Source organism: Sceloporus occidentalis, unplaced genomic scaffold (assembly GCF_023333645.1).
Source record: "Sceloporus occidentalis isolate IW3139 unplaced genomic scaffold, rSceOcc1.0.p SCAF_173, whole genome shotgun sequence".
Classification (NCBI taxonomy): Eukaryota; Metazoa; Chordata; class Lepidosauria; order Squamata; family Phrynosomatidae; genus Sceloporus; species Sceloporus occidentalis.
In genome coordinates, this window is record NW_028317153.1 from 1642616 (window position 1) to 1658397 (window position 15782).

The 15782-nt window shown below is 40.5% G+C and overlaps 1 protein-coding gene across 1 annotated transcript in view; it reads right to left on the reverse strand.

Annotated features, from left to right (window-relative positions):
* The window catches only part of LOC149279294 (phosphatidylinositol 3,4,5-trisphosphate-dependent Rac exchanger 1 protein-like), a 94060-nt gene that overhangs the window by 48571 nt on the left and 29707 nt on the right, over positions 1-15782 (reverse strand). The window contains exons 2-6 of the mRNA XM_089501396.1: positions 15321-15389; positions 12362-12484; positions 8132-8236; positions 5329-5430; positions 815-976 (exon numbers count right to left, since the gene is read on the reverse strand). Coding sequence (XP_089357522.1) covers positions 815-976; positions 5329-5430; positions 8132-8236; positions 12362-12484; positions 15321-15389 — 561 coding nt within the window. The remainder of the gene's footprint in view (positions 1-814; positions 977-5328; positions 5431-8131; positions 8237-12361; positions 12485-15320; positions 15390-15782) is intronic.

The window sequence follows — 15782 nt, forward strand, 5'->3', positions numbered from 1 at the left end:
GGGCAAGTAGTCAATAATTCAATGCTTTCCTTGGATTATTTTTCTATATCTTAGAATACACATGATGCGGAGGAGCCTGCGTGTGATCGAGGGAACGATACGTGTTCATGTTTCCAATAAATCTCTTGTGCCGACTGCTTTTCCCCGAAATAAATCCACTGTTTGCTAAGCCTATAACCTCCGACCGCTTTCATTTCACGTCCATACATAACATAATGCCAAGTGGAAAATAAATACGTTTACCGTCCGTGCCTTGGAATTATTCCTGTGCGCTTTTATCTTTTATGGATTTATTACTCTTGGAAATACAGCCAAATCCCAAAATATATATATATATTTTTTAATGCCATTAGCCATTTCTTAATTTTGACACTTTAGGATATTTTTACTGCATTTTATTTTAGTCATTAGCATTAGAAAATAATATTTCTGCCTCATTTAACTCCGCCTCTGGCTGCCTCTCCTGGAAACAGGAAGTGAATGCAGTATAGCTACTTCCTGTACGTCTTCTAAGCAAAAATCAGCGCGTGTAGCAGCAGCCAATCACCGGTATATCAATAAAACATCACTGCTCAGGTGGCATACATTTGATTGGTTGACGCTATTCCCACTGATTTCAACAGAGGCTTGGTTCTTATTGAGTGCTACTGAGCATGTGCAAGAAGAATATCCAGTGTGTCAATCATGAACCCCGTGTAGGTGGCACAAAAGGACCCTGTCACTGTCAACTGCAAATGGAGAACTAAAAAAATAGAAATAAAACACTTTGATTCTCTTTAGTTAAATTAGAGAAAAATAATAATATTTTTTTGACCTCCCATCCTTCGATGTGAGATTGTAATTGCTCGAGGGCCTCGAGTTTTTCCATCTGGCGTTTGGTTTCATTGATGTTGGTGCAGACTGTCTTCATGGCCTGGAGAGCGCCGAGGGCCGGGTGGTGGTCCGGGTGCTTGGCTGGAGTCCGTTTAGCCAACTCCTAATAAATAAATAATTTTTAAAAAATCAAGTCTAGAAGTAAGATTTTTGTAAAGTGAATATTTAGAATTCGGCCATAAGACAATATTAAAAACATATTAAATGGGAATCATTCATTATAAATAACCCCCTAAAAATCACCAATATATTTAAATGAGATGCAGAAGCACAGCCCAATGGGTACATTTAACCTTAAAGGGACAGGGAAGCCTAAAAGACAGGTTAAAAGCAGTAAAAAATGTGTTCTATCCGCTATTCTTAATATATTTTTGTATCATCTGGGCAAATTCGTAGAGCCTCTAATTGTACTAAAAGAAGAAAATAATATACTGGGGACGAGATATTATGGATGCCTGTGAGGCCCAATCTTATTGTGTAGGTTCGAAAACCATTAACCAATAAATCAAGACACGTGATTCACAGCCAAGAATCGACCGACTGTCAAAATGGAAGGTTATAAAGAGGACCGTTGAGGACCACTGGCCTTGGCCAAAGTCCTGAACATGAAACAAACGACAGTTCATGATAAATCGCAATGTACGAAGCAGGCTGCTTAGTAAACCGGGGCCTATTCTTTAAGGAACCTGGAAAAAGTGGCACCGTTAAAAATAGAGTTAATCTTGAATGTTTCCATTTGAAAAAGAGACCTCTGAGGTCCCCAAAGCCTTTACATGTTTTTCTATGGTGGCCCAAAAAAGGTATCAACCTCAACTAAAGACTCTTTCTCACGCACAAAACATCTACAAGGAATGATGGACACAATGCAGACATTAAAGGTGATCTTTAATCCAGAGTCCCATGTTTGGCGGTTCAAATGCAACAGGTTGAAAGCCTCGGTGAGAAGTTTCCGCTGGTTTCCATGGTGACATCAGCGGAATTCCAGCGAATGATCTTTTTTTCTCATTCTTCGCTCTCGCTGGTTCCCAAACATCTGCTTTTCATTCAGATCCATTGTCCGCAGTCTGAATGTGATCTCTAATCTCTGTCTGTGTCACATGAAGGTCACTCACCGCACACAGAGGGGCAACAAAATCAGAGCCCCCCTCGCCTACACTACTAAATACCCCCCCCACACACATCACAAACTGCCACTGGCCAAAAAAAAACACACAAACTGGGACCTGGCAAAAGAAAATCATCAGCAATATTCATACCAATATATGGCGGAAATTCCAGTGCAAAACAGCAAATGGGGTGGTTGCTATGGTTAATGTAAACTTAGGAGTTTGCCCAAAAATTTGCCCTTTGTGTTACTTTGTGTTACTAGAATTGCATTCTCTAACCCATCTCGATTAAGGTGCTAGTTTAGCTGGTTTATTTATTCTCATGTCTACATGTTTACCTCCAAGCATCTAAAGTCCGGTATTACCATCCCTGCTGGACTGCCAATCTAGACAACCACTGCGGTTTCCAATTAGTGTTAAATTAGTCCTTCAATACATCCTGCGTGAGTGCTAAACGTCAACAAACCCATGTTTCTGGCACTCCGTTTAATTCCGTCACATCGATCTCCTACAATCTTCTGCCATTCATTTTAAAACAGAAAACCAGACGCCCAGAAACTACTTTCTGAAAACCTGCCAAGTATTCGGGGGACGTTTTTATTGGGTGCGGAATAAACGTCGGAGAAGCTTGTTGTGCTCCGGAGATCGTTAAGAAGTCTCTTGATTGGAGTAATTTAAAATAGTCCTTTAACTTTTCATAAAGGGGAAATTCCCACGAAAATATTGACAAACGTGTATCAACCCAATTCAATAGAGAAACAAAAAACAAAGCGTAAGGAAGTATTACTTTACAGAGAGAGCGGTAGATAAGTGGAACATCTTCCCAGCAGAAGTGGTAGAGGCTAGTACAATCGAGGGAGTTTATGTATGGGATAGATATATGGCTCCTAAATCTAAGACGAGAGCAACGACCGATTAAGGTTTGAGTCTTTAAAGCAGGAGAAACGGGCAGACTAGACGGGGGCCAAATGGGGCCAATAGGTGTGATGGGAGTGTTACGTTATTTGCGCGATAGGTGTGATGGGAGTGGTATGTTATTTGCATGATAGGTGTGATGGGAGTGGTATGGTATTTGCATGATAGGTGTGATGGGAGTTGTATGGTATTTGCATGATAGGTGTGATGGAAATGGTATGTTATTTGCATGATAGGTGTGGTGGGAGTGGCATGTTATTTGCATGATAGGTGTGATGGGTGTGATGTGGGATTCGTGTAATAGGTGTGATGAGGGTAAGGTGTGATGAGAGTAAGGTGTGTGTGATGAGAGTGAGGTCCTTTTAAACTAGAAGTTTATCTAGAAGGTAATACCCATTCTGCGATGTCAGAGATGGGCAGGTCGAGCAGAGAAGACAGACACGATTAAGAGGCCCTGTTTAAAGGTTTTTCACCAAAAATACAGCAAAACATTATTTTTTTTAAAAAGAATAAGCTTTTTTTAAGATGCTAACAATAGTTCTGTATTTTTTTTTTTATGCCATTAGCTTTAGATTTGTTTAATATACAAATCTAGGAAAGTTGAGGGGGAAACAGAACCTTTACCAGAAATATATTTCAGATTAAAGACTGTAGACACCTTACAGCCTAATACACCAGAGAATGTTTCATCACAATTTTTAAACGCACTAAAAATAAAATAAAGCGTCCCTTTAAAAATATAAGTCTATAAATTTAAAAGAAACCTTTTTGTGTTCACAGACCCTACTTATTTTTTTGCTTGAAGGCTAAGAATACATGAAAGCTTCCCTGCGGGGACGAAGCCATCATTTAAATGTCATCACCTCTCAGTAATGCCCCCTTGCCCTCACCCCTGGGTTTGTGAATGAGAAGCTTCTGAGAGTGTCTATGACACAGTCGGGCTGCTAGAACACGATAAAAGAGGAGAGAGCCATATCCACATGCTGGGTTCTTGGCAAGCATTATGCTTTTATTACTAAATAAACACTCCGCTTACACCAAGTAAGAAATCCGCATTCCTACCTGTTGGCGTAACAGAGGAGCCCAATTTAAATGGCATGGAGAAATCTAACTCAAAATATATGTACTAATAAATTAAAAAAAAAATCTAAAAATGAAAAATACGTTTTAAACGGTTGACAAAAAATAAGAATTAAAAAATATATATTTTTGTATTTAAAAACAATAAATTAAGAAATAAAATGAAATGTTAAAATCATCAGACAAAATGGTTAAAAAAAAAAAAAAAAAATAAAAAGGGAAAAAAATATTTATATTTTTCCCCTGGTGCTTTGGACACATGACTCAGTCCTAGAATCAGATTTCTCTGCCTGTTCAAAAATCAGAATAAAAGGTGTTTTTTGTTGCTGGTATAAAAATGTTATTTTGTAAACTCCTTAAAAAATCATAAAATACACACCGGACAAAATAGTTAATACATTTAATGACATATATACTAAATTTTAACAAAATGCAGCATTTCATCATTCCTAGCCCAAAAACATTACTAGAAATATATATATATATATATATATTTTATAATTTTTTTTTTTTTTTTTTTTAATCACATAAAAGTTGGCTTTATTTTTAATTTAGCTGGGAATGCTTTATTGTCACATGACACAGAAGCAGGCAGAGATAGGCTGTTGCCATAGAAACAAACAAACAAAAAAAAAGATTCTTATAAGATTCTGTAAAAGGAGAGACCTTCGAAGAGAATGTAACGGATGAAGTTACATATTAGTTGATAGTATATTAGATATCTAAATAAATGTGCCGATTCTAAAACTATTTGTATTAATAAACACAGCTGCGAAGCTGTCACGGTGAACAGAAAACAGGAATTAGGGAAAAAAAGGGAAATTTCTTCATTTTGGAATCTCAACTAAAAACTTCCTGGCGTTTATTTATATGAACAGAGTTTCTTGGTTTCCCCGTAAGAATAAACATGATTAAGAGGTGGAATTATGAACGTATCAGCTTCGGCCCCGTCTAGTCCTGCTGTAAAGACTCAAACCTTAATCAGTCGTTGGTCTCATCTAAGATTCCTGAGCCGTATGTCTATCCCATGCATGTTTAATCCCCTCGCTGTATTACCCTCTACCACTTCTGCTGGAAGGCTGTTCCACTAATCTACCACCTTCTTAGTTAAGTAAAACTTCCCCGTCTCTCTCTTCTCTCCTCCAAGCCGGACACAATCAGATCATTTAGTTTTGGCCCTTTGCCTTAATCTCAGAGGACCTTTGGAGAGTTTGGATGAAAGATGAGGACGGCCAGCGAGGCAGTCTTCTAGTCGCAGCTCTGTGCATACGCAACAGGCTTTTGGGGAAGTTGCTGAATGAGATGTCAGAAAGTGGAAGGAAGCGACGAGGGGGGTTTTTTATTTTAAAAATACCTTGAGGAGAAGTGGATACTTGCAGATCCTCTGAATTGGAGTGAGCAAATAGCCTTCTAAAGGAATGTCCGTTGTCTTCCTCCCTCCAAGTAACATACAGCTCTGGGGAGAAAAAGGAAATTACAGCCTTTATAACGCGAAGATTCGGAGATATCAGAGTCATCATCTCTCAAACTGCGGATGGCTTTAACTGTTCAGGAAATCCCACCATAAACATCCAATTTAAAAATGTTCACAAATATTCTGCTGTTTATCATACTGCCTGTGAGGAACAATAGAATTGCTAAATCTTAACCATCCAGCCAGACCCACTGACTAATGAAAGTCTATGAAGGAAGGGACTTCATTAGCATCGCCATAAAGCATCAACTCAGTGTGGTGTCTGACCCGGGAAAGTCAGCCAAAATATAACATCACTGACAACAATGGCGGCGCTAGGGGGGGGTTGTTACTGTATACAGTGTTGGGGGTTATATTACTGTATACACCGCGGGGGGTTATATTACTGTATATAGTGCGGGGGGGGTTATATTACTGTATACACCACTGGGGGGGTTGTTACTGTATACACCGCTGGGGGGTTATATTACTGTATACAGTGCTGGGGGTTATATTACTATATACAGCGCTGGGGGGGTTATATTACTGTATACAGTGCTGGGGGTTATATTACTGTATACAGCGCTGGGCGGTTATATTACTGTATACAGTGCTGGGGGTTATATTACTGTATACAGCGCTGGGCGGTTATATTACTGTATACAGCGCTGGGGGGTTATATTACTGTATACAGCGCTGGGGGGTTATATTACTGTATACAGCGCTGGGGGTGATATTACTGTATACAGCGCTGGGGTGATATTACTGTATACAGCGCTGGGGGTGATATTACTGTATACACCGCTGGGGGATTAGATTACTGTATACAGCGCTAGGTGGGTCATATTACTGTATACACCGCTGGGGGGTTATATTACTGTATACAGCGCTGGGGGGTTATATTACTGTATACAGCGCTGGGGGGTTATATTACTGTATACAGTGCTGGGGGGTTATATTACTGTATACAGCGCTGGGGGGGTATTACTGTATACAGTGCTGGGGGTTATATTACTGTATACACCGCTGGGGGGTTATATTACTGTATACAGTGCTGGGGGTTATATTACTGTATACAGTAGCTCATGGGGGGTTATTAATGTTGTGACAGAAAGCAGGGGATGATAATGGAGGGAGTGTATATATCCCCTTATATTTTGCAGGGTGGTTACCCACAATAGGTTTTCTAGCCCCAGGGAGATGTACTGTTAATATTGGACTTATTAACGTCTGTTGTTATTTGTGTGTTTTGGGTCCCTGGGGTGGAGCATTTGGAGAGTAGGGCGGGCCAGTGCTCCACTCCACAGTTTATGAGCAGCCGAAGACCAGCAGGTGGGAATCCAGTCCGGAGATTATCGGATACTCTCCTAGTACTCACCTGGTTCCACTAATTAATGGGAGAGGCAGTTAAGTAGCCTCCTGGTCTCAGGGCAAAAGAGAGATCATTTGGCTCCCTGAGAGAGAGGGAGAGAGCTACCAAAAACACTGACTGCTGCAATTATTGCATATATTGTGTTATTTTGTTTTGTTGGAACGGATAAGCCGTCCAACTGCAGTTAGGTTGGAGTAACTTGTATTAGTTAGTGCTCACAAGAGCGAGGCTTTTTGTTTTGATTTATTTATTTTCTGTTATGCCTGTGACGAAAAATAAAAACAGGCCCAGCCTTTTATTTTACCCTCCTCGTGTCTGAGCCGTCTCTGCAGCCTTGAAGACTGTGTGTAAGTAAAGATTCCCGGACAGAGTACCAAAGTGAAGGGGTATTCTGTCACAATGTATACAGTAGCTCGTGGGGGCTTCATCTGAGCACCCATTGAATTCCCAACATGCTTTGCACACAGCAGATGAAGAGCTGGAGCACAGCTTGCACACGCGCAACTTTTATGACAAGCAATTCAGTTTCTGAGATTAACTAAATCTGGTTTTATTCAGCCCAACACATTTTTGAATCAAAGTGATACAGTGTTTCAGCCAACAGCAAAACATTACATTTATTTCTGTTACAAAACACTGAGGTCTGTGTTTGAGAGTAAATTCGGTTTATTAAGACTCCCACTCAGTACCTATCACTCTCATCATATGGTCTTAATTTAATTTTTTAGGGGAAAAAAACAGCTTTTTCAGAAACTGCCACGTGGACGCAGATAACACATTTTGCTAAAATGTGACTTTGGGAAGATTCACTTAGATTAAAATAATTTAGCGTTTATAAAGTGAATATGAAAAAAAATAAGGGCTATCAATGAGATAAATGTCCTTTAATAGGGACATAGAGGCAACACCCTTCTAGAGTTTATTTTGATGTTTTTTTTTATGTATATAAATATGGGATGGGGGTATAAAGGGGTATTTAATGACCCCCAACCCACTGCGTACAGGGTGGTAGAGGGCGGCTGTCCCCACCTTGGTGATCCCAGTTTTATTTACCATTGCTTATTTTGTTTTTCATTTTAATGCAGCAAAGGTTGGTTAATTTTGTGAATTACAGGTGAGGTCAATGCAAATTCACATTGACCTTGAATGCCCTCGCCAATAACTTTATTAATAGCATCTGTCTATATTCATGGATGTTCAACCGTTATGAGCTTTTATCGCAAGGAAGACCAAAGCTGGACCTTTTTCACATATAGGTTACTAGTGGACATAACATCTTTATCACACACAACCCAAACCAACCTCATAACATTTCCGTAAAGAAGACCTTACCAGAAGAAATGCTCGGACGTCCGGAATCTTGTTTAACTCCATGAGAAGCCTCAAGGCCTTTTCGTGATTGCTGCAATACTCCTCATACACGCAGAAGCGATCTTTCTGCGAGAAGAAAAAAAAAGACACCTTCTCAACTATCCAACAACAATATAATTTTATAATCTCACATTCATAGATTTTACCCTAAAAAGCTATGAATTAAATATGGGGTGGAAAAAAGAGTGAGCAGAAAAAAAGAAAATGTAAAAGGTAAGGTTAAAATACATGTTCCCTTTAAGAAAAAAGCATTTGTAGGCGGGGCATTTGTGGAAGGAGGGCGGAGTACGCAGAGAAACGGAGGTAAGGTGATACATGAGTGGCGTTACTAGGAGTAGGATGGGCGCAATTAAGCCACACCTTCTTATCTCCGCCTACTTCCTTAAAGTGACCCAAACTTTAAAAAAATATATATCCGTACGGGGCATCATTTTGCAAGGATCTGAAGGCTGAAAAGTTCATTGAAAACGACACACAAAAAAAAAAAATAGACTCTGGAGCGGATTGCATTGATTTAATTAGCACAAAACGATTGCACTTTTTGCCGAGCGTCTCCAGGGAAACGCCAATTTTAATATCCTCCAATTACTGTCGGAGCACTGGCTTTTAATAAGCACGTAAAGACATTAAGGAGCACTTAAAAATTAAACCAATTTGATTTTTAAATAGAAGACTGCTTCTCGCATTTCTACAGCCCTGTTTGTTAAATCTCTCTGCAGCATTACCTTAATGTTCTCATAAAGCATACATTGAGTCTATCAAGTTCCTCACTTAAGACAGGACCCCCTGCCCCCAACGCTCGCGATGGGGCCCTCAGACCCCATAGCGCCCAGATACAGGTAGCGGACCGGCTAGCAGGCCAATCACAGGGGCCGTAACAGATCAAAGAGTCCATTTTAACCAAATAGTCTTGGTCAGAGCCATAAAACAAAATATACAGGCAAAGACTGAAGAGAAAATGACCATGAAGAAGATCATTTGGTCGAAACGTCAATAAAGGTCATCATTTAAGGAGCAGAACAAATAATATCAAAACATTTCAGTTATTAAAAAGTTCTCTTTTAACGGCGGAATTCATTTTTTTCTTTCACCGCTCCATTCTCTCCTCCATGACGGACAGAAGTTATGTTATTTGATTTATTAGATTACAGGTAATAGGACGTGGAAGAGGACTCGGCATTCTTGACAAGCCCCGTCTTTCGAAAACCCTGCCCGAGGCCCGCTCGGCGAAGGCCTCCATCACGTTGGACTCTTTGCGTGCAATAAATAACGAAAGCGCTACATTCCTTGCATAATTCACACTACACGCACGGGCACATCCACACTCCATCCCCTGACAATTAATGTCAAGCGATTTGCCACATTTGCTCCCTCGAATATTTCTCAGACATCAGTGCGGTTATTCCGAGCCAGAGGGGGGAGGCTGCAGGTTACCAAGAGAGGGACTTGGGGGGGGGGCACCCTAAAAAAGGGTATACATGGAATCAGAAAGTATTAAAAAGTGAACAAAACTAATAAAAAGTAAACATGCATAGGATAGACATATGGCTCCTGAATCTAAGACGAGACCAACGACTTATTAAGGTCTGATTAAGAGTCTTTACAGCAGGAGAAACGGGGGCCGGATGGGGACCGATCTCCCTGCAGGTTCTATGTTTCTTCATGACTTTTTACTGAATACGTGCAAACATTCCAGCCTGAAAAGTGTGTGCAACGCATTTCCTGCTCTACTTCCATCCAAAAACCCTTTGGTGGATGGAGGGGAGAGGACTGCAGGCTGGACAGACACCTCTGCTCATGTCCGGTCAAGAGATCACTTTTTCCATAGGAAGTGTAAGACGCTGATGGGATTAATAGGATTTAAAGGAAATAATATTGTATCTACGTACGTGATCTGCTCGAAACCTCTGTTACCAAGGCAACCACAAACATGGCACCCACACCTGCGTATGGCACACATTACCCGAGTTACATTTTTTTTTTTTGAGTGTGTTACAGATGGCTCTACAGGAGGCATAAGGATTAAAGTTCCTACAGATCCTGGTTTACCGGGAAAGATACCGGATTTTACTGAGAGACATCTGTATCCTGGGAAACAATGAATCTCAAACAATCCGAGGGACAATCAAATGGAACATTGGATCAAGTATCCATGTGCCAGACAGAATGTCCAAAACTTGACCAGCATTGTTCTATAGAAACACAATACACGTGTCCAATCTCAGGATATTTCTAAGGACAGTAAACGGAATTATGATCTTAAACAAAAAAAATTTCTAATCCTAAAGATTGTCTTTCTTCCTCCTCTCTGGGAGATGTTGGGTTACGGAGATCCAGTACCTCTCCCACGTTTAAACGTAGGAAAGCTCAGATAACTCATTGTGGAATAGGTTTCTTATTGGCTAATCTTACAAACAATAAATAAGAGCTTCTTGGTCAGGAACTCAAAACGAACACTGTAGATTTTTTAGGGTTAAATCTACGAAGGGTAATAGTGAAGGAACTAGAAAAAGTTGTCTAGAAAATAAATACTTTAAGGGTTTGGGTTTTTAATGTTTAGAACTTATTTCAAATCGGCAAAGAACGTTTGTACAGATGCTTCACTTTTCTTTTTTTTGTTACTTTTTTTAATTACTGGTTTTTAATAAGGAATCCACGAATGTTTTTGTTTGAGTTTGTCCCATGTTTGGCAAAAAGCTCCTTGTTGTAGGAAGGCCGGAAACAAGAGAACATGTGGGAGGAACAGATACTCGCGTTCAAACAGGTGAAAAGGGCAAACGTCCAGCTGCTTCCACATCTGCCAAGTCCTACGCTGGACCCCTTTTGGCGCGGTTACTACGTGACGACGCTAAAAAAAAAACAAAGACGATGGCCCAAACCGCGGACAATGAAGACTCTTTGTTGACAATCATCTCGTGACAGGTGACTCACCCATATTAAGGCACAAAACTTGCTATTTGTAACAAATTACTAGAAAAAGAAAAAAGAATTGGAAACGGCACGTTCTGTCCGGACATGAGACTCAGAAATTCCTTAAACGAAAAGACACTGACCTGAAATACGAAGAGCAGAGGCAATACGACTCCTAACACAATCTTGTAAAGACATTAGTTGGGATGAAGCATTTAAGGTTTAGCAGAGTTTTTGTTCTTCCAAGAACCCTTTCGCTCTCCTCTACTCGGCGGCCAGATAATATTTTAAGGTGTCGAGCTCTTTAGTCTGGTGGGTTCCACCAGTAATGACCTTCCAGAAGAAGAGTTCTAAAGTTGGGCATTATTGAGGACCTATCTTTTAAGCTCCAGATCACATAGACCATATGACCATAAAACATAGGTTTTAGAGCATTTTCAGGTGGGGGAAACAGGGAACATTTTTACTAAGGAACAATCAAAAGTTCTGGGTGACGTTTTTTGCAACTTGTGTGGCTGGGGAGGAGAAGTAATGCCCTTAAAGGGGAACTGTTGTCATCAAAGTCTTAACCACAACTAATCTATTACAACAACTTATAACTTACTTACATAGAACCTGCTGGCAGATCGGCCCCATTCGGCCCACATCTAGTCTGCCCGTTGGTCTTGTCTTAGATTCAGGAGCCGTATGCCTATCCCATGCATGTTTTAATCCCCTCACTGTATTAGCCTCTACCATCTCTGCTGGGAAGCTGCTCCAGTTATTTAAAACCCTCTAGGTAAAATAAGCAGTTAATGTCTGTATATTTTCTGCCCGTAAATCTTTGTACTGTGCTACAGAATATTACTATATAAATCAATAAATAATAATAAATCTTCATTCCCTAAAGACATTTTTTCCCAAGTATTATGCCATCATTTTTTCCACCGGTCAGGAAACCCGGTTTAAGAGATTAACGCGCGCTGAGTGTCTAAGGACCGGCTATGATTCTATCAGCAAGGAGTTTGAAAGGGAAAATCTAAAATGTAATTGCATCTAAAAATACCGGCTAATTTGTTTTCCCGAGTTCTATAGATCGATCGCTGACGGGTCGGCTACATTGTTTCTTTTTTTCCCCCTACTTTCCCACCATGGAGGGTTCCTCGGTTTAATGGAATGAAGCCCTGCGCGGCGCAGGTTCCACGTTTTGATAAGTAGGGTCAGCTACGGATCACGTTTCAAAGGCTTTGTTAAGAAACAAGCGGAGAGAGGAAGCTGCTTTCCGCAGATAACGAAACTTACAAATTTTAGGAAAACATTTCCAAGCTCGTGGTGGGATTGCGGTTCTGGCTGTAATGTGACCTCCAGCACTTCCAGAAATTCCTTGTGGACCTCAAGAATATCTTCAATATTGGAGAATAAAATCTAAGAAAAAAAATATAGAATTTTAACGTTTTAGAATGTTATTGATTTTTTTTTTTTTTACTATTTGTATATAAAGCTATAGATTTATAAATTATGTGAGCGTCGGAGTCAGATTAACGCTTAAGGAGCCCTTTAAAAGGTTAGCATCTCTGGCCCTAGGCACTCATCAATGGTCACTTACAGGTGATCCAACCAGGATGTAGCTATACAAAGGGGAGGGGTTTGGGGAATAGATTCAATCCTGGTCTCTCATTGGCTGCACGATGTTCTAATTCAGATCCCCTGAGTTATAACAATACTGTGCAGCCAATGAGAGCATAACATTTATACAAATGACTGCTTTTGTAGAGTTTTCAAAGCTCACATATAAATTACATTTTTGTAAATAATGAAATTCAACATTTTGTAAAAAATTCCATTGTGAGACGTACAAAATCTGAATGTAAAATATCTTAACATGAAAATGCTGAACGGGGCCACGGACAATGCTGAGAATCTAAGGAACAGATATCGGCCAACAGTTGAGTGGATTAGCGGACATTCTAATACCGCACACACTTTATAATCGCTAATGTGACAGAATGATGGAGGCTCCCCCCGCAGTCGGAAGACCTTTGATGTCTCTGTTGAGACTGCGGTCCTTTCTACAATAAAAGAAAGTTTAAAGACGTCCGCGCTTCTTCTAACATCTTCCCCGTGAATGGGTCTTCAGTGAGCTGTAAACAGCTGAGTGGGTTAATATTAAGTCACTTGGGAGGAAAAATGCTTTCATTCTTAACGCCATACAACGTGGTCTCAGCTGCTACATTCACGGGCTTCTTGGTGGTTCCCCCCATTCACGATTCCAAGGAGACATTTGCCAGAGATGATGCCAATCAGGGGCTCTCTATAATTTATTCCCCTATCCGGACAGGCGGTCCATTAATAAAGGGGCATTAAAACCTTCATATAATTATAGCACAGAATGAATGTCATTAACTGCTGGTAATAGGCTTGTCGAAGGGTACGTTTTCACTATTACTCTATGGGTATAAGTTTTCCATGGAAAGTCAAACATATGCGATACGTCAATTGAACCGACAAACTCGTCGGAGTATACATAATGGACCACGGTCAGCAGGCACAGGCTAGCTATAGGGCAAACCAGGCTAATAGCGGTGGGCAGGTAGCCGACGACACCTTGGTGGTACCTTTATTCCCATTCATGGGGCAGATCCTCTCCTTGGTATATGGCACTGACTGGATACAAGCACCCGCACGCTGGCATAAGCGTTATTGCATCGGTCGCTGGCCTTAAAGTGCCGGGATGATCCCCTTTCTGTATATTTTTTGCTATGGTTTTTTAGGCTGTGCGCTCCTCTTTCTGTATATTTTTTGTTATGTTATTTAGGTTGGGTGCTCCTCTTTCTGTATATTTTTTGTTATGTTTTTTAGGTTCTGCGCTCTCCTTTCCATATATTTTATAGTGTGACGGGATCCCTGATATCAGTGTTTTTGGAATGTTTTAATCACTGGACGTGCGCTTTGTTTCATATTAGTTTTTAAAAAGCAACAATTAAATAAGTAAAATAATAAATTGTAATAAACTTTTTGGTATTAAGATTAAAAGACTACATCCTTTTATATCATCTGGGAAGATTAAGGTAGTCGCAGCCGCAAAAGTTCTGACTACAAGTGGTCACATAATAACTTACTGGAACCAAATACAAATTACATTCAGAATTAATATAAACATTTAATAACAACATTATTTCCTTTCAGATAATTAACACTCAGTTTGTATCGGGCAACAATGGCTTCATCAGGCGGTTCTTGAGTTTGCCAAAGAAAATACGAGGTTTATCAAGGAAGAAAAGAAAGCCCCGATATTTCCCATACTATTGTTGGGTAAAAGTGGGATTTTTTTTTCGTTTGTGTTTTGGTTTTTTTAAGGTTTTGTTATTCCAGGACCTGGCTGTCAAACCTCAGGGTGCTTTGATTTGTTATTCTTCCCCTGTGCGTTTCCCTGGTGGGGAGAATTTGGCTCCTGCGATCTTAAAGGCTGCCTGCCAATACGTCTTCACAGCCGTTTCCTGCTACTGTATCGCGAAGCCTTATCTCCCACCATACGGACTTGGATGAATTCTCAACAGCTGGGGGACTGAGCCTCGTAACGGAGTGTAAACCCGACAAGGAGATGTGTGCATGTACGGTCCACAATCATGCACCCCCCAGCATTTCAGGTGTCCACATCAGGACACCTATATTGGTGGGGGGGAGTCTTTCTGCCGGAGGGGGCATGGTCGGACCCTTGAGATCAAAGGGTTTCACCAAACGGTCCATGATACCCACTGCACCCAATACCAGGGTTGTCCCATGAAAACCAGTACATTTGGGAGGTACGTAACCAGAAAATTATACGCATTAAAAAAATAGAGGCCACCAACAAAGGCTTAACCAAACTGGTTTGTGTGGAATTTAAACAGTTGACCAATAGGATACCTATATGTTTAACCCTTTTGGTGTAGAGGGTGGTGTAACATAGCAGGGATCGGTACAGATAGTGGGCTCGGACATAAAGTGGCAACAAAGGGGGAGCCTAATTTGAAAGCTCGTGCAGGGATCGGTCGGCCGGCTAACATGGCGTCAGCTCTCTAAGGAGTATCAAACATTAGCCAGTTTCAAGCATGGACATTCTAATTAAGAACAGCCAATGGGGATCTCTATGGATATTGTAGACTCCCAAACTCTCACGACACTCAACCGGCATTCTAAAATAAAAGAAGTCTGCCTCAAGCCCCTTTAGTAAGTGAGAGACAGTAAGAGTTCTGGGGAAGAAACGGTCTCTTGAAGATACCTTAACATGTTCTTCAGAAATTTTCTCCGTCTTGTCGATAGCATTCTGTCTGATCCTGTGCAGAAACGCCTAGGAGAGAAGAAGACGATACAAATTACGGGGCGAAAGTTCCCAATATTCATAGTTTACATGTTTTTAAATAAGGTCTTTAAAAAATAATTTTCATTTCTCATCAACCAGCTGAAAGGAGAAAAACCACGAGCTTCTGACACTATATTATGGGCTGAAGGAACGATCGGCTCAGGACAGCTTCTCGGTACGGGAATCGAGAGGCTTACGTGCCAAGAAGTTTTTTTCTTGGAAGAACATACTTTCAAAAAATACGACCTACAGAGAAACATTGTTACACGAAAGGAATGCCGACAAATTAAATGACAAGAGAGGGAAACTGTTGCTACGACCAAGTGTCTCCGAACGCCTCGGTTTATAACAAAATGTATCAATGAAGCCCCAGCTGTTGAA